General features: G+C 28.2%; 5 protein-coding genes across 10 annotated transcripts in view; 4 read left to right on the top strand and 1 right to left on the bottom strand.

Annotated features, from left to right (window-relative positions):
- Positions 1 to 11029, top strand: part of LOC114933442 (longitudinals lacking protein, isoforms A/B/D/L) — a 246568-nt gene extending 235539 nt beyond the window's left edge. Inside the window, exons 7-8 of one of the 5 annotated variants that reach the window (XM_085484460.1) lie at positions 610 to 843; positions 2256 to 3300. In XM_085484460.1, coding sequence (XP_085340586.1) covers positions 610 to 843; positions 2256 to 2671 — 650 coding nt within the window. In that variant the 3' untranslated portion in view covers positions 2672 to 3300. Of the gene's footprint in view, positions 1 to 609; positions 844 to 2255; positions 3301 to 3999; positions 4395 to 5631; positions 5982 to 10622 lie in introns of those variants that run through there. The other 4 variants (XM_085484440.1, XM_085484449.1, XM_085484442.1 and 1 more) reach the window with 4 other exon arrangements.
- LOC146722584 (longitudinals lacking protein, isoforms J/P/Q/S/Z-like) lies at positions 5711 to 10616 on the top strand. The gene is made up of 2 exons (XM_085484461.1): positions 5711 to 5777; positions 9110 to 10616. The coding sequence occupies exon 2, from the start codon at positions 9145 to 9147 to the stop codon at positions 9484 to 9486; it is 342 nt and encodes a 113-aa protein (XP_085340587.1). The 5' UTR covers positions 5711 to 5777; positions 9110 to 9144; the 3' UTR covers positions 9487 to 10616.
- Positions 11030 to 19968: 8939 nt separating the features above from the next.
- On the top strand, positions 19969 to 22923 carry Cox11 (Cytochrome c oxidase copper chaperone COX11). Of its 2 annotated transcripts, XM_029306166.2 has the most exons (4): positions 19969 to 20409; positions 20560 to 20883; positions 21072 to 21233; positions 22694 to 22923. In XM_029306166.2, the coding sequence occupies exons 1-3, from the start codon at positions 20206 to 20208 to the stop codon at positions 21228 to 21230; spliced, it is 687 nt and encodes a 228-aa protein (XP_029161999.1). In that variant the 5' UTR covers positions 19969 to 20205; the 3' UTR covers positions 21231 to 21233; positions 22694 to 22923. The 2 variants fall into 2 exon arrangements, with proteins under 2 accessions (XP_029161999.1, XP_029161998.1); XM_029306165.2 differs by lacking the exon at positions 22694 to 22923 and having other exon boundaries at positions 21072 to 21299.
- LOC114933534 (tektin-3) lies at positions 20877 to 25244 on the bottom strand. Its single transcript, XM_029306163.1, has 9 exons — positions 25154 to 25244; positions 23485 to 23630; positions 23020 to 23262; positions 22685 to 22917; positions 22471 to 22580; positions 22220 to 22368; positions 21926 to 22148; positions 21712 to 21866; positions 20877 to 21633 (listed from the first exon to the last, which is right to left on the bottom strand). The coding sequence occupies exons 1-9, from the start codon at positions 25196 to 25198 to the stop codon at positions 21423 to 21425; spliced, it is 1515 nt and encodes a 504-aa protein (XP_029161996.1). The 5' UTR covers positions 25199 to 25244; the 3' UTR covers positions 20877 to 21422.
- Nubp1 (NUBP iron-sulfur cluster assembly factor 1) lies at positions 24239 to 26603 on the top strand. Its single transcript, XM_029306164.1, has 7 exons — positions 24239 to 24324; positions 24699 to 24940; positions 25491 to 25592; positions 25675 to 25765; positions 25850 to 26115; positions 26195 to 26381; positions 26464 to 26603. Exons 1-7 carry the CDS (start codon positions 24294 to 24296, stop codon positions 26526 to 26528), a joined length of 984 nt encoding a protein of 327 aa, XP_029161997.1. The 5' UTR covers positions 24239 to 24293; the 3' UTR covers positions 26529 to 26603.
- The last annotated feature ends 27 nt before the right edge of the window (positions 26604 to 26630 follow it).

The following is a 26630-nucleotide window of genomic DNA, read 5'->3' as shown; positions in this document are numbered from 1 at the left end:
AAAAGAGTTTTTTTTTTATATTTTAAGTTATTTTTGAATTTTGACTTTATATTTTACTCGAATTTTTCCTCTATTTTTAATCTATTTTATATTACATTATATTATTCACATTATTTAACAAAAATGTGAAATATGCAACATCGCCATATAGAAACATTAACAAAACGTTTCTTCCTCTAGCTTTTTCTCTTTCTGTTTCTTTCTCTCTTCGAAAAACTATCGAAGCTATAAATAAAAAACATTTACAAAACATTTATTTATAGGGTTTCTCTCCTTATTTTTTAATTCATCAATAAAAATTCATTTTTTTATTAAAAAGTTCTAATATATTATATGTTTATTAAATTACTATCATATTTTCTAATCTTTTATTCATAAATGTAACGTATCTAATACTAATTCATTTTCAAGGTTTTCATATTTTCTTCTAAAATATATATCATATTTTTCCAATTTTTCAGTAACAGCGTATTCATATACATATGAACACTTTTTCCGAATGCATGCGCTTATAGAATTTTTTTCCTCGCAATTTTTTCTATCCTTCAGCTTTGTAAATCTCAGATGATCAAGATATATATCTAACATGCGTTTCCTGTTTTTTTATAGATAACACGGAACTATGCGATTGGTTAATCGAGCCCTTGTTAACACAAGAGTTTGACGAGGATATCGCACAAAGCTGCTTCGAATTCGTGACCACCAAATACGAATTTCCAGAATCCCCAGAAAGCATGGAACATCGTCGAAAGAAGCAACTGAAGATTACTACGCTCGTCTGCGAGGAATGCGGAAAAAATTTCTCGAGGCTCGACAGCCTTAAAAGACACGAAAAGTTATACTGTAAAGTGAAAAGCAAGCCTACATCCTGTCCTGTTTGCGGCAAGAAATTCGAAAAGCCTCTTTCTTTACACAATCACATAAAGAGTGCTCATCCATCATTAGTCGTCAAAAAGGAAGAACCGGAATAAATTATAATGCTCTTCGAATCGACCTACATAGTTAAACTTTTTTTTTAATTTAATAAAAATGCGCATGTAACTTCTTTTTTAAAAAAGATAGATAACATCGTGAGTATTGCTTAAATTTATAGAAACTAATATGCTAATCAATTTATAAATGAAATATATAGAGATAAACAAAAAAAATCTTGTTAAAATGTTTAAGTATTTTTTGCACTCCTTTATGGGATTGGGAAAAGTATTATAAAGATTTAATTTTTTTACAATACAATAAAGCGGAAAATTATATATGTATGACATGCTAATTATATATGTATAACTGCTAATTTCTGATATTATCTTAACTTTTGTAGAAGCTCCATATTTGCGCATATTCCTTATTTATACGTATATTTATTTCGTATCTATATTCACGCAATGTCGTTATCTTCATCGAAGTATTTTTACATAAATTAAATTGCTTATTTGCAAATTAATGAAAATAATATGAAACAAACAAAAAAAATATATATATAATATAAAAAGTGAGAAGTTATAATAATGCTTTTGCTTAGTTATTAATCCTTTTTTTCTAAAAGAATATTTTTAAGAGAATTGACTTTAATTTTTGATTTCAAATGAAGAAAATAAAAAATAATAAAAAATAGAAAGATTTTTTTCCATTTATTTTTTCTTTATATTATCATTTTTTTCCTTTTCTTTATATGTTTGTCTTTTTTATAATCGTGATATTTATATCTACGACAATTTTATAAAACTGATCCTAAGCATAATTTTGAAATCTCTGCAAATATGGAGCTTTTTATTTCATACATTTGATACCAAACATATACATGTACATTTAAGATAAATTTGTAGTTCACAATGTACGTATATCAATATAAGAAAACATAATATGTTTACGCATCGTCATTATTTTTTTAATCAATAAATATCTACAAAGAGAAGGTAGATTCTTTGCTGAATTTTTAGACCCTCGTCATTTTTTATTCAAAGTTATAAAAGTCGCGCGAACTTCTTATTATATATATATCTTTCTTTTATATTTTCAATTTAAAAAATCTTGAAAAAAAGAAACACTCTTATGACTAACAAATGAGACTTCTAACAATTGAAATTTTGAAGAGAACTTTAGTCTTTCTACAATCTCATACCCTACGATTACCAAAATCTAGATCAGAAGGTAATTCATGAGATTATGCATGCTGCTGGCTGTATGCTGCTCGCTTGCCAGTCGTTTTGCACGTCTTGCTTCGTATTTTTATCCTTTAACAGACTAACATGTCTTTGCAGACGAGGATGTTCAATGCGTCGCGGAAAAGAGCAACGACGAGGAACCAGAAGTCTGCGAGGTGCCCTTCCACGGTCAGTTGAATTACTTGCTGTGCGATTCTCCGATTCTGAACAGCGTGGAAACCAATGTGGTCCAGAAAAACGCCAAATCCTGTCAGCAATTTCGCTGTGACGGCTGCGGTAGAGCATACACGAGGGTCGACAGTCTAAAACGTCATCAGCAGAAGTGTGACGAATTTTTGGCATCGTTTCAAGATCGGCAAGAGACACTGGAGAGGCTTCAACAGCAAGAATACTATTGCAATCAATGTGGCAAGACGTACAGAAGGTTAGATACTTTGCGTCGCCACCAGCGATTAGTGTGTGGCGACAAAGAGAGTAACCATTCTTTAAAAGTGGACAAGACGAGCTTATAAAAAGAGGTCAATCAATATCGATTGATTTCAAACAATTACGAGAGAGAGAGAGTGTGTGTATGTGTGCGTGTTATGAAATAATGATCTTTAATATAAATTAGATTCAGAATGAAGTTGTTTCGATAAAAATGTCGGCTATATGTATCTTGTAAGTGTTTAAATGCGCTTTTAAAGAAGTAAAGTGTATAAATGCACTAACGTATGACATCAATGTGACTGTTTTTTCACAATCAGATCGTGAAATTCGATTAATCAAATGCGCAATATATTGCTTCAGAATGCTATTAAGAATGCGTAACAACTAGAGAGCTATATATGTGTTTTTATTGTATATTATCGATGAGAGATTTAGCTTCGCATTATGCTACACGAACTTTATTAGGTGATATCTTTAGTGAGATAAGTGTGCATCGAGCAAAATTCAAAAAGTAATAAGTGTAAATAAGTCTTTATATTGTTCGTGCGCGAGATTTAAAATTTTATGGCATAAAAAATACTTATATATATTTCATCCGATACCAGTAATTACCGCTTGTGCAGATCGTTAGAAATAGATATTTATTTCACATAGATAAAATATGTTTCGCGTTACATACACATCAGCAAATAAAAATTTTTTTTCTAAGCAATTATTGTGAGTTTATTCAACAAACGATAAGATTAAAATAATGTAATTTAGACACACATACATATATACATATGTATACGCATATACGTATATTCAATTTATTCTTCTCTATACATATATATAATTATAATTAATTTTCGTTTTTTTATAAAAAAAAGTATCTACAAATCACGGATATGTACACGTGAAAAGTAAAGATGACAGGATTTAGTTTGCTTTAAAATAATCGCGACAATAATAATAACTGTGTAATAAATAAATAATGGCTCTTTATAGATATCAAAAAAACAATTATGTCATTTGTAATTCCTACGCTTCTATCTCAAGCGAAATAATTGTATGTGCTATATGAAGTTTATTCAATCACAAAATTATTAATTAAATCAAATAATATATCAAACATTCCATTCATTGCTTTTGCCAAAATTAAAGTAAAAGAGATTTGTTAATGAACGAATAGAGAATTAACAGTGAAATTACTTGGAATATCACATTACAGAGCAAATAAAGCCAAGAATATCATCGCTCTGCACCGAGCACATCCTTATCAACCTTCTGATATCGGCTGCATGCCGTTCATTCATACATTTTGACCTCAAATTGAGTGATCGCAAAGCAAAGCGAGTTTTCTTCGTAACTTTGACCACGTTTTAAGCGATTGGGACGTCGCCTAACTTCTGGTGCTCTGCTTTTTTCGCAGAAGCGGACCAACCGGAGGAGTACGACGCACTGTGGATGCTTGAGAGGAAGGCGCACAACATCGGTCAGAAAAGCCAAGAATCTCTGCAACCATTCTCGAGCAAGTTGTACTCGCCGTTGGAGGTGTACGAAACTTCGGTGCCTAATGACTACGTCACGCAAGCTCATATGTACAGCGAAAATTCTTACGCGCCGATGACACAGACCTGTTACATCTGCGCTGATTGTGGCAAGCAATATAAGTGGATGGACAGCCTGAGGAGACACCAGCGTGTCGAATGTGGCAATAAGGAGAAAAAGTTCTCATGTTACGTGTGCAATCGAAAATTCAAATATCGGTTCGAATTACGAAAGCACATGAAATTGCATTACGCCAAGTAACTTTCTTTTTTTCTCCAAACGTGATTTGTGCGAGTTAACTGCACGAATTAAGATAATGCGCGTGACCTGAGTCGCATCTTTCGAGAGGCAATGCTCAAAATATTTGTGATTGAGAAATTTATTAGCATGTTGATAGAAATAAATTTTTTGAAAAATGGGATTCCCTATACAACACAATTTCTTCTTACATAAATATTAAAATAATAAATAAAAAAATTAAAGTATTTATTACCGTTACAAGATGTGAATAATCCCTTTTTTGTTGCATATGTACAAAAAGTCAAATACAATATATTTGAATAAATAAAAATTACTTGTGTATTAAATTTGCGATGTTTTTACTGATATTTTACTATCAAAATTTTATTATTCTCTGTAACAGAATATGAAATACATATTTTTCAATACATCATTATCAAAATTATTATAAAAATTATTCTTATTTTTGAAAACTGCAAAAAATATTTACTTCGTACTTTATGTTATATGTTAAAATGTGTGTATTGTAATTATGAAACACATGTTAAAGTTAGTTTGAATGGCTAATGAATAATAAAGTTGTGAACATACAAAGAAAAATATATATGTGCTGCATTTATATATTAAAAAAAAGATCTACTTTTTTTAAAGTTTTCACAAAAAATAATCAAAACTATATGTACATACACGTGATATATACACGATCAACTTTAGCGCATTTAAATCTGTAGTTTTTGTTAACATTTTTATGTTTAATGTCTATAAACAATGCAGATTGCTGTCCTAAAAATATTCTTAATGTAAAAACTAATTTCCGTAATTCAATATACCTAAATATACATTTGTCAACAATAAGAAGAAACAATATTTTCCTTCCTCCTTCAAGAAATAAATCCTATGATACTAACAAAATTTCAATCAAGGGCACCTTCCCAGATAACAAACTGACGTCAAAATGACGTCATGAAATGTCAAAACGACGTCATTTTGATGTTTAATGACGTCAGTTTGTTATCTGGGTTGTTACTGCTTTCATCGTAAATAGTTGCATATAACTCAATTCTTGTTGTGTACCCAGTGAGAAATTACTAGTTAAAAAGACATTGATTCGACGTCTTTTTAACTAGTGATTTCTTACTGAATACATATACGTCTGTCTTTGTCATGATCGATAATAATTCCTTTTAAACTAATCATGTGATCGCCAATCGCTACAGCGAAAGGGCGCAACATATTTGACAGAGCTTTATTGACACTCTTGTGTGTTTTCTAGAGCGGAAGTACCAATTAACGGAGGAACCAACAATGGATCCAACAATGGAAGAAATCCTAATTAAGATGGAGGTTTGTTCTGACGACAACGCTGTCACTGAGGAGATCGAAAACAATCAACTACTTATGGAAATTAACAGTAATCAGGTAACCACGGGTCATCGCGATTACTCTTGTCCACGTTGCGGAAATGTCTATGTTAGGTCGCAAACGCTCAACAGGCATATAAGATTTGAGTGTGGCGTGGAACCACAATTCGAATGTCATATCTGCCATAAGAAGTCGAAGCATAAACATAATCTTGTATTACACATGAGAACTCATCAAAAACCTTGAGACCATTCAATGCCATTTAATATTACGCGAAGCATTTTGACGTATAATTAAAGTACTCTAAAAATTTCCAGTGAACAAATAAAAGTATTACAAAGATTATAACGATCGATCAATAAAAGTTTAATATAGATATTAAGACAATATAATATTGAGGTTCTTGAAATTCTTTTAAACGGCTTTTGTGCGTATATAATTTGCAAAAGATGTCTCTCATTGTTTTTTCTTTATATATTTATGTTTAATATCTATATCTATATCTGAATGATTAATTTTCTAAGTCTAAAAGCATAATCCCGCCTACTATTTTCTTGTAGAAATTTATCACTAATAACGCCAATTAATCACTTATTTCGAGTACTTAAAATATTGATATACATATGATGTAATTTAAGCACTCGAAATAAGTGATTAAGTACTCGAAATAAGTGATAAATTGGCGTTACTAGTGATAAATTTCTATAAGGGTTTTCGGTGAATTTTTAGGTAAAAAGTGCATTGCATACACACTTGTTATTTTTACAGTTAATTGCAAACAATGAGGTTTTAAAATGTTCAATCGCTGTAGGAATTAAATATCTGTAACTATATCAAACTTAACTAATTTGTATCGATTCTAAGAGAAAAGAGCAGAGTTAGCTTTACTCATAAAATTTTATTATAAATGAGTTTATTTTTTTATTAATTGAGAAAAAATTTATTTAATTAGATACAAGATTAAATATTTTACCATCATATATATTTTAAGAATGTATTTGCTTCTCTCTTTTTCTCTCTTTCTTTTAATATATGGCAAAAATTTATTTATACTGTTTTGTCGAATAGAAACTCAAAAGAAACATAAGCAAATTAGAGAACTTAGTTAAGCTTGATATAAAATCTTAATTATTATTTTATAGATAGTTTTACTCTCTACTATCTAAAAATATAGTTATTCATAATGATTCATTCAATTTCAAATATATTTGAAATAAAAATATATAGAAATATGTTTGAAATTGGATAAATCATTTCAAATATATTTACAAGACGATAATTAAGTATAAAAAGTTCTTATTAAAATTATACTTAAGTTTACTTATTCTTTTACATAATAATAGCGAACTTATCACAAAGATTTACAAGAAAAATATTTTTATTACATATCTTAATTTAAAAAATTTGCCATTTTGTAAATATATAATATCTAATAGAAAATGACTAATATAAATAGTAACTGATTTCGTAACATAAATTCAAAAGAGAGACTCGCGTAAATGTCAACAAGATTATCGATAGTGTCAGATTATCGATAGTTATGGACTGATTCACTAAAATTATTATTTTTTATTTAAGCGATTTTTATTAGTATCTCAATAACGACGAAATTTGAAATAATGACGCGTTTAAGTTGTATTTTTACCATTAAACATAGCAGTAAGTTTATATACTATATAGTTATATATTATTAGTTATATATAATAATTACAAAATTGTAATCGATTTAATTCCATTTTATACAAGATGTCTACGAAATAAGATGCATAGATATCTTAGGAGATTTTAATTGAAACGCAAAATTAGTGAATTGAAATTATATATACAAATGTAAAATTGTAAATTGCATCTTTTTTCGAGATATCTTGTATTTCGAGACACTTGTTTACATATATTTCTGGTCTATTCTTTTGTCAATGAGAATGACTTGAAAAAATTCAGGTCATTTCATTATTATCGGATATCAACTATGATTGTCGATGGTGCAAAATAGTTATGACGTATTTAACTTATACGAGCAAATAATTATTTAAAAGCGACAAATATAAGAATTTATATGCTGTGTATTTTCGCTACACGATGTACACTAATTGTAAGTACACTAGATGCATTAAATAACAATATAACTCTGTTATATTTATAGATCATAAATGAATTAAATAATAATGCCAAGGTGAAACAAATAGTCTGAATATGTACGTTTATATATATATATATATATATATATATATATATATATATGCTATATGATTCAACAGATATATATATATATATTCAATATAGTATAATTTAGAATCGAATATATATATATATATATATATATATATATATTCTATAAACTCTTAGATAAGGCTCATGATACGCGACTTTTTGTTTATCATGAACTCTTCTTATGTAGAGATGCGTATAAAGACTTATTGTTAGAGTTTATATACACATGTAGATATATGCACAGATATATATATATAAAGATATATATATATATATATATATATATATCTTTAGATATACGTACTATATTAATTGCAGTAAAAATAAATATGTGTATATTTTTTATAAATTACAAAATTTTATTAATGTTTAGATAAGTAGTTCCCTGAAGACACTAATTTTTGCGTTATTTTATTGTCACTCGATAGTTAATGTCTATAATTGTTCAATCGAAAATTTTTGAGTTTTTTTCACAAATTCACAGACACTTATATGTAATTTCTTTGCGAAACATTTGCTGAAATTACGATCATTCAACCGATTAGGGTTGGGAAAGTTACTTAAAAATAATTCGTTGTTACCGTTATTTCTACTACAAAGTAACTCATTACTCTTTACTGATTTTATTTATTAATTTTATTAATTAATTTTTTTTATAAATAAAAGTATCTAAAAACTACAGATATTTACACGTGAAAAGTAAAGATCGTAGAATTTAGTTTGCCTAAAAATAATCGCGATAATAATAACTGTGTAATAAATAAATAATGACTCCTTAGATATAAAAAGAATTATGTCATTTGTAATTTCTTCTACCGCAAATAAAATAATTTATTCAATCACAAAATTAATAATTAAATCGATTATTAATACATATACCAAACATTTCATTCATGTTTTTTGCCAAAATTTAAGTAAAAGAAATTTGTTTATGCATAAATAGAGAACTAACAATGAAATTATACTTAGAATATCACATTACAGAGCAAATAAAAGCGTCTCATCGCACTGCACCAAGAACTTTATCAACCTACTGATATCAGCTGCGTGCCGTTCATTCATATACATTTCGATCTCAAATTGAGTGATCGCGACGCGACGCGTTTTCTTCGTAACTTTGACCACGTTTTAAGCGATTCGGACGTCGCCTAATCTCCGTGGTCTGTTTTTTTTCGCAGAAGCGGACCAACCGGAGGAGTACGATGCACTGTGGATGCTGGAGAGGAAGGCGCGCAGCATCGGCCAGGAAAGTCAAGAATCTCTGCAGCCATTCTCGAGCGAGTCGTACTCGCCGTCGAAGGTGCACGAGACTTCGGTGCCTAATGATTACGTCACGCAAGGTCATGTGTACAGCGGAAATGCTTACGCGCCGATGATACGGACCTCTTATGTCTGCACCGATTGTGGCAAGAAATACAAGTGGATGGACAGTCTGAAGAGACACCAGCGTGTCGATTGCGGCAATAAGGAAAAAAGATTCTCATGTTACATGTGCGATCGAAAATTCAAATATCGGTACGAACTACGAAACCATATCAACGCGCATCACGGGTGACTCTTTTTTCCCGAGCGTGTTTTGTGCGAGTAAGTTCGAACGAATTAATAAGAGAACGCGCGTGACCTGACATATAAGTCGCATCTCTCGAGAGGCAATGCTCAAAATATTTGTGATTGAGGCTAAAACCGATATTGAAACTGAGGAAATTTATTAGCATGCTGATAGAAATAAATTTTTTGAAAAATGGGATTCCCGATACAACACAATTTTTTCTTACATAAATATTACAATGATAAATAAAAAAAAAATAAAGTATTTAATAACGTTGTTATAACTTTAAAAAAATTAAAGTAAATTTATTAAGATGTGTATAATCTTTTTATTTGTGGTATATGTAAAAAGTCAAATATATTTCAATAAATAAAAATTATTTCTGTATTAAGTTTGCGATGTTGTATACTATCGAAATTTTATTATTCTCTATAATAGAATATAAAATACATATTTCTCAATATATCATTATCAAAATTATTATATTTATTTCTATTTTTGAAAACTGCAAAAAATATTTACTTTATACTTTATGTTATACGTTAAAATGTATTATAATTATCATACACATATGTTAAAGTTATTAGTTTGAATGGCCAATGAGAGAGAATAATAAAGTTGTGAACATACAAAGAAAAATATATATGTGCTGCATTTATATATTAAAGAAAAAGATCTACTTCTTTTAAAGTTTTCACTAAAAATAATCAAAACTATGTACACGTGATATATACACGATCAACTATAGCGCATTTAAATTTATAGTTTTTATTAACATTTTTATGTTTAATGTCTATAAACGAAATGCAGATTGCAGTCCTGAAAATATTCTTAATGTAAAAACTAATTTCCGTAATTCAATATACCTAAATATACATTTGTCAACAATAAGAAGAAACAATATTTTTCCTTCCTTTTTCAAGAAATAAATCCTATGATACCAACAAAATTTCAAACATCAAGGGCACTTTGCTTTCATGGTGAATGGTTGCGTATAACTCAATTCGTGTTGTGTACGTCTGTGTCCTTGTCGTGATCGATAATAATCCCTTCTAAACTAATCATGTGATTGCCAAATCCCTACGGCGAAAGGGCGCGACATATTTGACAGAGCTTTACTGACACTCTTGTGTGTTTTCTAGAGCGGAAGTACTCGCCAAGTGCCGCCATCGAATGGTACTACCAGTACCAGACGATGTATCTTCGGCTGATGGCGGAAAACCAATTAACGAAAGAACCAACGAAGGAAACAGCCGTAATTGAGACGAATGTTTGTCCTGACAACTATGCTGTTACCGAGAAGATCCAAAACAGTCAACCACTTACGGAAGTCAACAGTAATCAGGTAACCGCGGGTCATCGCGATTACTCTTGTCCACGTTGCGGAAATGCCTACACTAGGCCGCACTCGCTCAATAGGCATATGAGATTTGAGTGTGGCGTGGAACCACAATTTGAATGTCCTATCTGCCATAAGAAGTCCAAGCATAAACATAATCTTGTATTACACATGAGAACTCATCAGAAACCTTGAGACCATTCAGTGCCATTTAATATTACGCGAAGCGTATAATTAAAGTACTCTAAAAATTTCCAGTGAACAATAAAAGCATTACAAAGGTTATATATGCTTTTTGTGATGCAAAATCGTAATACTGAAGATTTAAAGAGAACGATCGATCAATAAAAATTTAATAAATATTAAGACAATACAATGTTGAGGTTCTTAAAATTTTTTTTAAACTGCTTTTTTACAGTTACAATTTGGAAAAGATGTCTCTCATTTTGTTTTTTTTTTATATATATTTATTTTTAATATCTATATATCTATATCTGAAAGATTAATTTTCTGAGTATAGAAACCTAATCCTATTATTTTCGTTGAATTATTTTTAGTTTAAAAAGTATATTGCATGCGCACTTGTTATTTTTATGGTTAATTGCAAACAATAAATTTTCAAAGTGTTCAATCTGTAGGAATTAAATATCTGTAACTATATCAGACTTAACTAATGTATCGATTCAAAGAGAAAAGAGGATGAGAGTTTTGTTCATATAAAATTTAATTTTACATGCGAGTTTATTTTTTCATTAATTAAGAAAAAATTTATAATCAGATACAAGATTTAATATGTTACCATCATATAAATTTTAAGAATTTATTTGCTTCTCTTTTCTTCTCTCTTTTTTATATATAACAAAAATTTATTTATACTGTTTAACCGAATGGAAACTTAAAAGGAACATGAGCAAATTAATTGCCTCTAATTAAATATACATATCGGATATGTATAGTCATTAAGTCTTCCAAAGAATAATATAAGTAATACAGTAATAATTAAAAGAGAGAGCTTAGCTAAGCTTAATATAAAATCTTGATCATTATTTTATACATAATTTCACTCTCTACTATCAAAAAATATAGTTATTCAGAATGATTCATCCTATTTCAAATATATTTGAAATAAAAATATGGAAATATATGTTTGAAACTGAATAAATCATTTCGAATAACTTTATATATATATATATATATATATATATATATATATATATAATATTACATTTATATATATATATATATATATATATATAATATTACATTTATATATATATATACATTATATATATATATACATATATATATACCTGTATATATATATATATAATATTACTATATAATATTATAATATTATATAGTATTTACAAGACGAGAATTAATTTTGAAAATTATCTTATTAAAATTATACTTGAGTTTACTCATTTCTTTAGAGAATAATAACGAACTTATCACGAATATTTACAAGGGAAATATTGTTTATTACTTATCTTAAGTAAATTTGCAATTTTGTAATTGCGAATATATGATATCTAATGGAAACTGATTAATATACTAATAATTGATTCCGTAATATAAATTTAATGAAGAGATTCACGTAAATATCGACAAGATTATCGATAATGTTAAAATCGATAATTTTTTCGAGTTTTATTAATGAGTGTTCAAATTTTACTTCCTGTTTAGTTTTTAAAATTTTATACATATATATATATATATATATATATATATATATATATTTATATATGTATAGTCGTGTGTGTGTGTGTGTGTGTGTGTGTGCAGATATATATTTCAGATTATATTTATGTTAAATATAACAGAGAATTTATGTGAAATAATGATTCTATATAATGAATCAAAATAATGATTGCATTTTTTTAATTTGCTGAATTTGTTGTCAGCGATATCGAAGTATATTGTTATTAACATTTATAGACTGATTCACTGCCATTATTATTTTTTATTCAAGTGATTTTTATTAGTATCTCAATAACGACGAAATTCGAAATAATGACGCGTTTAAATTGTATTTTTGCCATATTAAACATAGCAGTAAGTTTATATACTATATAGTTATATATTATTAGTTATACATATATAATAATTACAAAATTGTAATCTATTTAATTCCATTTTATACAAGACGTCTATGAAATAAGATGCATACATATATCTTAGGAGATTTTAATTGAAACACAAAATTAGTGAATTAAAATTATACAATTGTAAAACAAATTTTTTAAATTGTATCTTTTTTCGAGAGATCTCGTATTTTAAGACACTTGTGTGCATATATTTCTGATCTATTCTTTTGCCAATAAGAATGACTTGAAAAAATTAAAGTCATTTTGTTATTATATCAGAAATTAACTGTGATCACCGATGGTGCAAAATAGTTATGACGTATGTAACTTATACGAGCAAATAATTATTTAAAAACGAAGAATATAAGAATTTATATGCTGTGTATTTTTGCGCTGCACGATGTGCATTAATTGTAAGTGCACTAGATGCATTAAATAGCAATATAACTTTGTTATATTTATAGATCATAAATGAATTAAATAATAATGCCAATGAAACGAATAGTCTGAATATGTACATTTATATATATGTTATATAGTTCAACAAAAATATATATTCTGTAAAATCTTATATAAGACGCATGATACGCGACTCTTTGCTTATCATGAACTCATCTTATGTAGAGATGCGCATAGAGACTTACAGTTTATATACACATGTGGATATATGCACAGATATATGCATATATCTTTATATATACGTATTATATTAATTGCAGTAAAAATAAATATGTATATATATTTTATTAATTATAAATTTTTTTAATGTTTAGATAAGTAGCCCCCCGAAGACATTATATAATTCTTTGCTGCATTTTATTGTCACTCGATAGTTGATGTCTATAATTGTTTAATCAAAAATTTTTAAGTTTTTTTCACAAATTCACAGACACTAACATATAATTTCTTTGCAAACATTTCTGAAGTTACAATCATTCAACCGACATTTCTCATCCTAATGTTCTTCTAATATATTTTTATTATATGTATATTATATAAAAATCAGACGTAGATAATTGTTATTGTTAAATGCATGTATAGCAATATCAGAAAAGTCAAATCGTGGATGGACAAATCTTGCTATGTTGATTAATATACCAAAAAATATTTTCTCAAAAAATTATTAATTAAATATACAATGATTGAATGGTTTTATATTTGCATTTTATAAGATATTTTAAAAAATATACGAAATAAACATTTTTTTCTTTAATAATTGTATACAATAAAGGATTATAATAATAAAATATGGCGAGTAACAATAATATTATAATAAATAAAATATAACTCTGTAGAGAATATAATATATAAATATATATAAAAAATACTTAATTTTAATACTTAATTAAAAATACTTAAATCGATAATAATTTTTAATATAATTTGAATATTTGAATTTATTGCCATTTGTCCATCCCTGAAATAGATCATAATTGAAAATTCTTTGTCATAGAAATATGTTTTTGTTGTGACACCGTAGCGCAAAGCAATTATCACGCAAAATCATCGAAGGCAATTCGTTTTACACAAAACGTTCGTGAATGCATGCAATTTAGAGACTAGAAGCTACACGAGACGTCACGATGCAAGATCAAATGTACGTAAAAACAGCAAGAAAAATAGAGAGTGAGAGAGAGGGGGGGAAGAGATAAAGAAGAAGAGAGAGATCAATTTATCATCGAAAAGAAAAATCTGTGATGATTGCCTTGATTTGTGGCATAACTATATGCTGCATTTCTGTATGTATAGCCATTGCAGTATTTTCATTTGGTCGCCTAATGCTTCTCTATAATTTGTGTACGTTTGCTTGCGAGAATACAAAAAAAGGAATGTGTACTTGTGTGTATGTGTGTATCTTCTCTCACTGTATCCTTTCCGATGAATGTTTCAGTTTGGAAGCGATTGAAGGAAGCGGAGGATGGACCACCGTTTCTCTGTCCGAAATGCGGCCGCACTTACTCGCACAAGTGCAACCTGACGAGGCATTTACGCCTCGAATGCGGTGTCGGGCCTAGATTTCAATGTGCAAATTGCAAGAAGCGGTTCAAGCATCGCCATCATTTACGGGACCACCAAAGAATCCATCTCTATGCAAACTGTTACGAGTCGCGCAATTGAAATGTCACTCTCGTCCCAAAATCGCTCGCGTCTCTATTCCTTTATTTGGTTTCTTATTTATTCGTTTAATCGTATGTATTAAACATATATATTCATTAAATTATTTATTCATCAGTCAGCTGATGATTATGTGATCTGTGATCTTGTAAGAACCAAAGAACTTACCCTCCGAAAATAATTATTTATCATACCCTGACGCACTATAAGTTTATCTAATAGAATGTGGAATTTTAGCTTGTTTAGAACTTATTAAATTTTATAATTTTGTTAAACATTATCTATATTTACTAAAAGATCTAAATATAAGCAAGATGCTGATAAGTGTTATAATGCCAATAAGATTACAAGAAAATTGTGCATAGCATGACGCTGAATATTATTCTCTATAAAGAAAGCAATATTATCAAGCTATAAATCATCTATAAAAGAGCCGTATCTAATCTCGAATTAAGTCCACAAGTACCTAACTAAACTAACTTTTGCGAGATTTACCAAAGATATTGATCTAATACAAACGTAACTGCTTAGATGAAGAACGCTGATTTCAGAAATACCATAAATAACAAATACTAACAGTGCAAAGAAAGAAACGTCATTAAAAGTGCTTCACGGTATAGTAATGATTATATGGTACGGTTGAGTAATGATTATATGGTTAATGATAATTGTACTTAGTCTGTTGTATCAGAGAATTATCTGCTGGAAACGCGAAAAATGTAGAGGAACATTTAAGACAAATGTAAAAATATAAAGAATAGCTTCGGAATTACTGTATTTTCAATGTTTGTGATGCGTGTGATCGTCAAGTTTGTGCCAAAGAAAGACAGTAGTAATTTATAGTGAGTTTTATACGGTGTCTATAGATGCTTGACTACAAATGTCTCATTAATATCACTTAGATGTATAAATATCCAACGCAACGAGGAGGCTGCATGTAAATAGTGCAGCTATCAATTTAGGTATTTATACTGAGTGTACATAAAAATATATAGCCGTAGTTAAATCCGTCTCAACTTTTTTGAAGTCGAAGACTTCATGAAATAAACAATATGCAGAAATTGACCCGTTGAAAAATTGAAAAACAAAATTCATAGAAATAATTATGAGAGAAATAAATGAAATGTTTTTTCTATCCTTTGAATATATTTTAAGAGCTATTCTGCTAACTTTATATTAATAAATTTTTTATTAAAAAAGTTTTTAGAATATTATTTAAAAAACCGCAAATTATGACGAAATATAATTATACAAATGACAAATATACAAATATAGCTTGAGGAATTATTTTTCTCCTTATTTATTTTAATTATTAAATATGCTTTTATGTTATTAAATATTTTAATATTAATTTTATTGTGAAAATAGTTTGTTTATTTTACTTTGTTGTGAAGAACATATTTAAAAAAAATAAAAATCACATTGTATTGCATATTTCTATGAGTCTTGTATTTCAATGGGTTAAAGTGATCGAAAGAAAATAGATATTAGAGAATGATTACAAATACCTCTTTATCGTGCCAAATATACGCTCTAGTACTTACGTTTGAGATTTCGAGTATTATAGTTTTTCAATAGAAATATAAACGAGATATGATATATATGCATATAAAATTATATAAATATATAATTATAAATATATTATAATTATTTACGATAATTATAAAAATCTATCAATCTCTCTTTTTTAACTCGCTCTTTATACACGGACGATTGTACCATGTAAACAATTATTTGCTTTATATCATATATATAATAATCAATTTACTTCAACGTTCTCAGTTTACCAAAATTTGGTACAAAAATTTCAGTTAAAATAAAAAAAATTAAACAGACAAAATATCCTTAGCGGATCTTTAAATTTCTTTTTTTCATCAGAAACAATATTTGTGCTTTGTATTGAAAGCAATATTTATGATTTGCATTGCGCAAAGTTAAGTTTGAAGTTTTATAGAAAAATAAAAAACTCTAATATAAATATTTATCTCTTTATAGTAAAATTAATTTTATGGAAATTTTTATGAGATGCATATTCTATTGCATACATATAAATTTTGTATCATTATCAATTGCACTTACCTTTTGCAACATACACATTAATGCACGATTATAATTTCTTTTATTTTAAATGTAGAAAAAATGCATCATTATTCCTTAACTAGTATATTTTATATTTATATTATTTATACCTTTTTTATGTATACCAAATTATATAAATCTTAATTTTTTGTGCGTTTAATTATATAACAAAAGTATATAATGTGTTAAAGATGAATTGCATTTTTCATAAATAAATATGTAATAAAAATTAAAAGACTCATTAAAATTTATATATTGATTTTAAATAATAAAATTTAATTACTATTTAATTAATAATTACTAATTAATTACTATTTAGTTTATATGTATATATATTTATAAGGTTGTTATACTAGTTAAGGATTATGATTTTGATCTCCAATCGGCATAAAAAATTGATTGTTTGCATATTCAACATATATGTAATTACATTGCACACAAATAATTTATTGTAATATTACATATTACGTGTAACTTGCTGATTTAAACGTTAAATTATTTTATTCAATAGTTTATTATTAATAACTAGATAAATAATTTAATGTAACATGAATAACTACATTAATATTCCAATAATTTTTTAGATAGTCTTGACTGATTTAGACTGGTAATTAAAGATATAATTTTTTAGATAAATTCAAATAAAGAATATAACAAAATAACATTTTTATTTTTTATACATTTTTTATTATATTTTATTACCTAAAAGATTAATTGTTAATATAATATTAGCATTTAAAATTGTACTAAGGTATTTATCTATGAATTTCTTTATTTATAACAATTCAAAATTATAATATTTGTGTTTATTTGTTTTTTATATTTATAATATTATATTTATAATATTTGTAGATCAGATTATTGTAAATCACATATAGAACAAAATTTTTGTATTATCGAATAAATTTATGCAATATCTTTGCAATAACGTATGATTTCATAAAATGTGATAGAAATATTGTAATATTATATTATTGTAATTGAATAATTGCTACTAAGATATAAAACTATAATAACTATAAAATATATTATTTTTATAAATTATTTGCGAATACTTTTGTTCAGAAAATATTTTCAAAAAAAATATAAGGAAACTGTATAAATATATGGTATTTAGATAGTAAATAAAAATAAGTATAAGTAGTAAGTTACACGTAATATTACAATATATATAGAGCTGGACGTAGTTGCGAAAAAACGAACCAATCTTTTAACAAATTATGGATATGTATAAAAAAGTTCAAACTTTTAGAAACTTCGATGAATAGTTGTCTCAACTACGACCACCATAACTATGTATGTGTTCTTACCTGAATTGACAAGACCAGAGATAACACTCGTGCGCTGTAAAATGAGAAAAAAAATTAGAAATCGATTTCATAGCAAAACTATATGTACGAAATAAATTTACTTTTTTTTATGAACAATTATCTACATACTCTCTTGTCAATCTGCTGTCCTTGAACCTTCCGTGCTGATTCCAATAGAACCTTCAGGATTGTCCATCTCTCATCCAACTGGTAAGCACTTATCTATAAACATTTTTAAATATATATATACATATGTAAATTTTATTCTTTCTTTTTTGCAAATATATGAATGAAAATCTTTCTTTTCTGCATTCACACAACACACACACACACATTTCGAAAAAATATATATATATATATATATATATATATATATATATGTACATATAAATTTACATATAAATTCAAGAAAAACATTTTAAATATTGCATACATTGCGATATACATTCAGACAAAACACATCTGAAAAAGTACAATAATTTCTTACCGATCATTTCTTTGTTCGCCATATTTTTGAATCACATAAGAATATATCACTTGCGATTTCCATTAGAAACTCACTCGCGACATAGCGGAATCGAACCTTAATTCGTACCGAAAATCGCGCACACTACATTATAACACTTTTCTACGTACGAGCTAAAAGCATTTGACACTATTCGAATCGCGTCGCGCATAAGATCACTTTCACGTCTCGCAATTATTACTGAGATCGTAATTATTACGCGAATTAGAAATCGAAGTACATTAACACTCGCGACATCCGCGCGCGTTTGAACTGTTTGAAGTATGACGAGTTGCTCTCCTTTATTCAGCATCGATATACGTGACGTCACGCAAGACTCGATACTTGGACCGAATCGATACTTCGATATACTGCTGCAGCGATCAAAGTCGGCGTACTTCGCGCCTTTACTTTTATGACCAAAATATATTGCATCGAATTCCTATATTATCTTATGCTATAAATTTATGTTCATGAATTACAGAAAATAATTCAGATATATGAAGAAATTTATTATTTACATATAGAACTAGGATAAATTTAAGAAAATTTTTGCCAACAAATTGAGGTTTGGTTTTCGATATCGCGAAGCGAATTATTAATTACGAACATTTATTTGTCGACAAACGAAACGAGAGCATACCTGTTTGAGTCACGTTACGCCCCAATCGCGATTGTTCTGATTACGACGAATAATTACACAAATTTAAATTACGCGAAGCACACCGAAAGTTTCACTCGACACTCAACACGCATTTGCACAAGTATCTGCGCCTGCGCCTACTTCATTACATTCCTATATAAAACGCGCTAAATGATGATAAATTTGAATTTTGTTAGAGAATGCTTTATTTTTCTTATGTCAATTTTAAATCATATCTTTGTCTATGATAAGTATGAAACGCTTCGAATGTTTTTGTATTACAATAATACGTTACATTTACGTGAATTGTCAAACGTGAAATGTCAAATAATTAAAAATAATGTATTTTAAAGCTCAGTATTTTATTTGTATGAATAACTTTCGCGCGAATATTAATTGGTAAAGATGACGCTGACGTCGCAGCAGCGCGATGCGCTGTATGGCACGTGAAAATTGATGTATATATCAAATTTTATCGGAATTTGATGATATCGATACTGATACGCGTGCTTCACTAAGAATAATTACATCCAATTGGTTAATTTAATATTATCATGCTTTTGAGAAGAGTTTAATTTTATATACGACACGTAACTTTATCCCGAGCAGTCTTATAGGTTAATCTTGAAAGTTGACAGGGCAAAAAGATGTATTTTAATGTCTGTCAACGATTGACACGAACTTGTGTCAGACAAATACATACCAGCGCGTCGAGAAATTTAATGAAAAATTATTCTGACGCCTCGTTTAAAAAAAAATTACGCTCTACCACCTTATACTGGACCGGAGTTGGTGTTCTGATAGTTGGATTGAGTTACTCTGCAGTGCCTTTGTACAGGATGTTTTGCCAGGTATACAATTGCTAATTCCTTAAGGATAATTATTAATGTTATGAATTTAGTTTTATTCTTTTTTCAATAAATATTATTGTTATTAGTGTAACAATATTTGCAATATACTATATATATCTTTTGTTAGCTATATTTCTTTTATTATTACAGTCATATAGTTATGGTGGAACAATATCAGCTGGTCATGATGCTAGTAAAGTGACCACAATGTCACCTGTTAAAGATAGGAAGATTAAAATTAAATTTAGTGCGGATACATCGGCATCGATGCTATGGAACTTTAAGCCGCAGCAAATAGAAATTACGGTTGTTCCTGGAGAAACAGCTTTAGCGTTTTACACAGCCACAAATCCAACCGATAAACAAGTTATTGGAATATCTACATATAATGTTTTACCTTTTGAAGTAGGACAATATTTTAATAAAATACAATGTTTTTGTTTTGAAGAACAAATGCTTAGCCCACATGAACAAGTAAGTTTATTAACATCATACATGGAACATAATGTAACAATCTATTTTTTTGTGCATTTAACTAGAAGTTTTAACATTTATCTTAAATATTAAGTTTTTGTCTAATAAAAATTCTGAACATTTGCATAAATATATAATTTATATGATTAAATCAAGCAATGTACTATAAGTTATTTTTGTGTTTTAAGGTTGATATGCCGGTGTTCTTCTATATTGATCCAGAATTCGCAGAAGATCCAAAAATGGAATTTGTTAATGAAATAGTTTTGTCTTATACATTCTTTGAAGCTAAACCAGGATTTAAGCTGCCTATACCAAGCTATGCCAGAAGTCATTCAGTAAAGTAAAATGTAATTATTGTAAATAGTTACTATAATTGTACAGAATAATAAATATTTAATGTTTTTTTTTTCAAATTTTTGAGGGATTGGAAATATCACATAGCCTAAATTTCTCTAGGAGTGTATTCCAAATGATGAAATATTCTCATAAATGTAAATGGCAGTATTCAGAATATGGCACTAACAGAGAACAAGCCATTAAAATCTAAACAATGCGTTAACAGGATACGCGCGTCTAAGACCGCAGACTTTTTCTTTATCAATGTATAGCGCGTCAATTTTAATCGCAAGATCGTGCTCCAACTTGGTTCGAGTTCTTAGTAACTTCTGATGTTGATTCTCGAGTTCTTTCAATGCCTTGTGCATTCTCTCAAGTTGATGATTTATTTCATCAATCTCTTTCTGCAGACTACAAAAAGAAAATAGTAATTTGAAACAATGTCTCACATTCTACAATGCTGTCAAGCTATTAAAATATAATACACACCTTGCATAGGCATAATCGCGACATAATTCCATATCAGGACGATGCATTCTCGCTTCCATTCTTGTATGGGCAACTTTAGTCGCGTAACTTTTGTCAGCAATAGCTTTGCGCATTAATTCCAAATTTTTCTCAACATCGAATATTTCTTGTTGCACCTGTAATATTTCACGAATCACATTTAATTTGAAAAAGTTACGTGCATTAACTTTCATACCTTTTGTAAATGTTGTTGAAGTTTAGTTTTAGCTTCCAGTAATTCAGAAGATCTGTGAGATAAAGCATTATTGGTGGTGCTCCAAGTATTCCACATTTCTTGAGCAACTTTATTGATAAGACTTTCGGCAGTGGTTCGTAATTGGCATGATTTATTTCGTTCTGTTTGCGATCTCTGCACTATTCTATTGACTGCATCTGCCCAGGTTTCTTGTTCCGAAACACTAATCACATAACAGTATGTAGTTATCGTATAATGCTAGAAGTATCATTTACAAATGTCACCATTTATTACCATGGGTCATATTTTTCAATTCCAGAATAATACTGTAATCCTTGAGTGTGATTATTCAACTGATGACAAATAGTATCGATTCCTAAGGCACTCTCTTTATTCTTTAAATCCAGTTCCAATTGATTCTGCGAAGCTCTGCAATTTCGTAACTTCAAACAAAATAATATTAATTAACATGTTGATTTTTAATTAGAGAATTATATAAACATGAAAAAATTAGATAAAATTAAAATATTCAGGCTAAATTTTACCTGATCCTTGCATTTATCCAAACAAGCTTCTAATTTCTTTTGATTTATTCGTAAGTGCTCCACTTCTCGTAGTAAACATTTTTCCGAGTCATCGTGTACCAATTCTGTGCCTAAGAAATAAGAATGAGAGAAATAGAAGATAGTAGAACTCTTCTTACATAATATTGTATACATGAAATAGTTAAGAATGATTCTCTATACTTTTTTTTCTTACTTTTTCTAGCTTCTCTGTGATAAAGACACTCCTCTCCGATATGTAAAGGTCCTTCAATATCTCGTATTGCCTTTTCTAAGACACTTCGACAATCTTGAAGTCTCTCAATTTCTTGAAGCATTCTCTCCAGTTCTGATACCACTTCATTACGCCAAAAGGTAATGTCGTTTATCCTTTCACCAAGTCTTCGACTGGTATCATATTGACCATGTTGTATCTTCTCCTCAGCATCTCTAAGAGATAATTTTGGATTTAGACAATGCTATAGTTTTATATAACATATTTTATATAACATAGGAAATATAAAGAAATAGTCTGAAAAAAAATTACTGTACCTGATAACTCTCAGAGCATCATTTCGCGTTCTCTCAGAATAATGTCTCTGTGAGCTTGATTCATTGTAATATTTTATTTGTTTTTGGAACCATTCATGTGGTGTATATCTCGTATAAAGGGCGGCTTGCGATGCATGAACAGGATTACGTTGATAGCCCATTATCAAATTTGGAAATTTCAACGGTCGTGTACTCATTTTATTATTCGTATCTAGTGTGTAACTTGATATTGACTTTGTAGCCCTGCGAAATAATAATATATGTACTAGTAATTTCGTGTTATTCGTTCAAGAAAAAGATAAGAGAAATTGACAGAAATATGGTGTAGTATCAAAGTTTGTTAGATCAATATTCTGTATATATAAGAAATTTGAAGAGTTACATTTACAACTATTCTTGTAGGAATAATAAAAAAGAAAAGGTGTAAATGAATTTATAGCTAGAAGAGACATTGAAGGTACTTACAGGGGAATAACTTCTGTATTCTCAAATCCAGCATTTGGTCTCCATGGCAGTAAGTTGTGTGTACGGGTGTAATCACCTATACGAATTGGAAAGATTGGTTCCATATAAGGCATTGAACTTCCTACTGTACTCCATGGCTGAAGTTGCTACAAATTAAATTTGTAAAAAATACATTAACTCTAAAGAATTTAAATATTATATATCATTATATAAAATAAGATTAAAGTCTTAGCATATTATTAGAATTATTTATAATACAAAAGTAGTAAAGCCTTTATTATATATTTTATTCAATTTTGAAGCATATATAAAAATGTGATTTTTTTAAATTATTAAAAGAACATTTTTTTAGTTGTAAAAATGATAAAAATTTAATTATAGCATGATAACTGAAATCACTTACATAAGATTATACATATAAGAAATTAATACATATACTTATAATATATAATATACATATATAATTATTACTTAAGTAAAAAGCATTTTACTATTATATCTTACATATAAACCAAATTTTTTATTAACAAAACTTAAGTGAAATGAAGAGTTCTAAACATAAGAAAATTTTCTTTAAAAATATAGTAGCACTGGAGTTATATATATATATAAATACAGTACCAGAGAGAATTCTTCTCTCTGACAGTACTTACACTACAAAATTAATATTAAAAAAAAATTTTTCATATGTATATATATATATATGAGAAATTTTTTTTATTTTTTTATTTTTTTATTTTATATATATATATATATATATGTTATCTATTATCTATGACCTATGATAATAGTAGTTATGAAGAATCAACATGGCAGATGTACCTAGCGAAGCTCCCGAACGTGAATATATACTTTTTGATATCTTAATTCATTTTTAAAATATATTAAATTAGTAAAAATAACTTAACATTCATTAAGATTACATCATCATTATAATATGTCATTTATCTTGCCTGTGATATGTCAAATATCAAAAGATTCAAGGTTAGGTTAGGTTGTAATAATTATGTTGCAATTTTTATATTTCAAGTTTTTCTTATTTTCTATATTTCTTATATTCCTATATTTTTATATTTATAATTTACATATTTATATTATCTTTTTCTTGTATATAATATTTTATATAATACAATTTAAACAATTTTTTTTGCAAATTATTTTTATTATTTGTTATGTATTTGTAATATTAAAGAAATTAAAAAATATATTTTTAGATTGTCCTGGAACTCAAAGTGATAATGCTGGCAAAGCTTCAGCTTGCGCAGGATGCCCAAATCAATCATTGTGCTCATCTGGAGCCACTAAGCAACCAGATCCTGGCGTAGAACTTGTCAAAGAAAGATTGTCCTCAGTACGGAATAAGCTATTAGTGCTTTCAGGCAAAGGAGGAGTTGGCAAAAGTACTGTGACATCATTGATATCCAGATGCCTTGCGGCAAATAATTCCGAAAGAAATGTAAGTTAAATAAGTTATAACTAATCATAAGTGAAAAACTAAAGTGATGTAATGTTTAAAACATGTTTTTTGTTAAACATGTTGTTGAGAATATAAAGAAATAATTTCTTATATCTTAGATTTATTTTATAAATAAATGCCTTGTATTTATTACATAAATAACAAATCACACTTATAGCAAGATTGAAAAACAAGTTGGTATAACAAACTCACCCTTCTGCCTATTCCAAGTACATCCATGTGATTTTCAATGTACATTCTAACATAGTGAATGCTACCAGTTAGTTTGCTAGGAAATAACCTCAGATAGAATATCTATAGTCAACTAATACCTGTATATATGTATGTCGTATCAACTTGTGCCAGTCTTTTATTGATTATCAAAGTTTTGGTGTCCTAATTCTTTTGCAGTATTTTAAATCAAAATAAATAAAGCAAATATATTAATAAACAAGTGCAAAAAATATTAATTAATTAATTTGTAATATATTGAAATGTTACATTTTAAATTGCATTTTAAACTTTTAATTCCTTTATTTTATGTGCGTAGATTGGAGTATTGGATATTGACATTTGTGGACCATCGCAACCAAGAGTACTTGGAGCACTTGGTGAACAAGTTCATCAGAGTGGATCAGGATGGTCACCTGTAGTAAGTAAATTTGTTGAAACTGGAATATTATGTCCATAATAAAAACTATTATTTAATATTGCATATTATTATTTGGTTTTAGTATATCGAGGATAATTTGTCATTGATGTCAATTGGATTTTTGCTAAGCAGTCCCAGTGATGCAGTTATATGGAGAGGACCAAAGAAAAATGGTTTGTATTTAAAGTTTAATCTTTTTCGATTTTTATTATATTAGTTCTATTTTTTATTCTATATAAATGTATATATATTTTCAGGTATGATCAGACAATTTCTGTCGGAAGTTGACTGGGGTACTTTGGATTATCTTATACTGGATACACCACCTGGTACATCAGACGAGCACTTATCAGCCACATCTTATCTCAAAGGAACCGGCATTACAGGTGCCGTAATCATTACAACACCGCCGCAAGTTGCACTTTTAGATGTCAGAAAGGAAATCGATTTCTGTAGAAAAGTAAACATTCCAATCTTGGGTGTAGTTGAGAACATGAGTATCTTTGTATGTCCTAAATGCAAGGTAAGATTAATAAGATTTAAAGATAATGCAAAAAAAAAAAAATAAATACATAATTAATGGAAAACTTCTTTATATACAGAGTACTGCAGAAATATTCCCAGCTTCGACAGGTGGTGCACAAACAATGTCAAAGGAACTGAATGTAGAGTTCTTAGGCTCGATACCTCTGGATCCATTGCTAGCCAGATGTTGTGATGAGGGTAAAAATTTTGTAACAGAAATGCCGGATTCACCAACTGTTAGTGCTTTAAATAAAATTTGCAAACGTAAGACAATATATTATGTAATATCATCTAACTTCTTTTTACATAAGACGCCAAAAAAATTATTTTGTGTATAATTTTTCAGGTATTGTTCAAAAATGTGAAGAAGAAAAAGAGAACTGTCCTAATAATTCCATGCAAAATATGTAAATACATTTTTTGTATAAAAATTTATATACAAATGTACTGTTTGTTGCTGATTAAAATCTACGATAAAAATCTAAAGATTTTTTTAAATCAATTATAATACAA

The sequence above is a fragment of the Nylanderia fulva genome, unplaced genomic scaffold (assembly GCF_048542155.1).
Source record: "Nylanderia fulva isolate GAGA-0341 unplaced genomic scaffold, ASM4854215v1 Scaffold3, whole genome shotgun sequence".
Taxonomy (NCBI): Eukaryota; Metazoa; Arthropoda; class Insecta; order Hymenoptera; family Formicidae; genus Nylanderia; species Nylanderia fulva.
The sequence above is the reverse complement of the archived record's forward strand: the minus strand, read 5'-3'. Positions and strand labels throughout refer to the sequence as shown.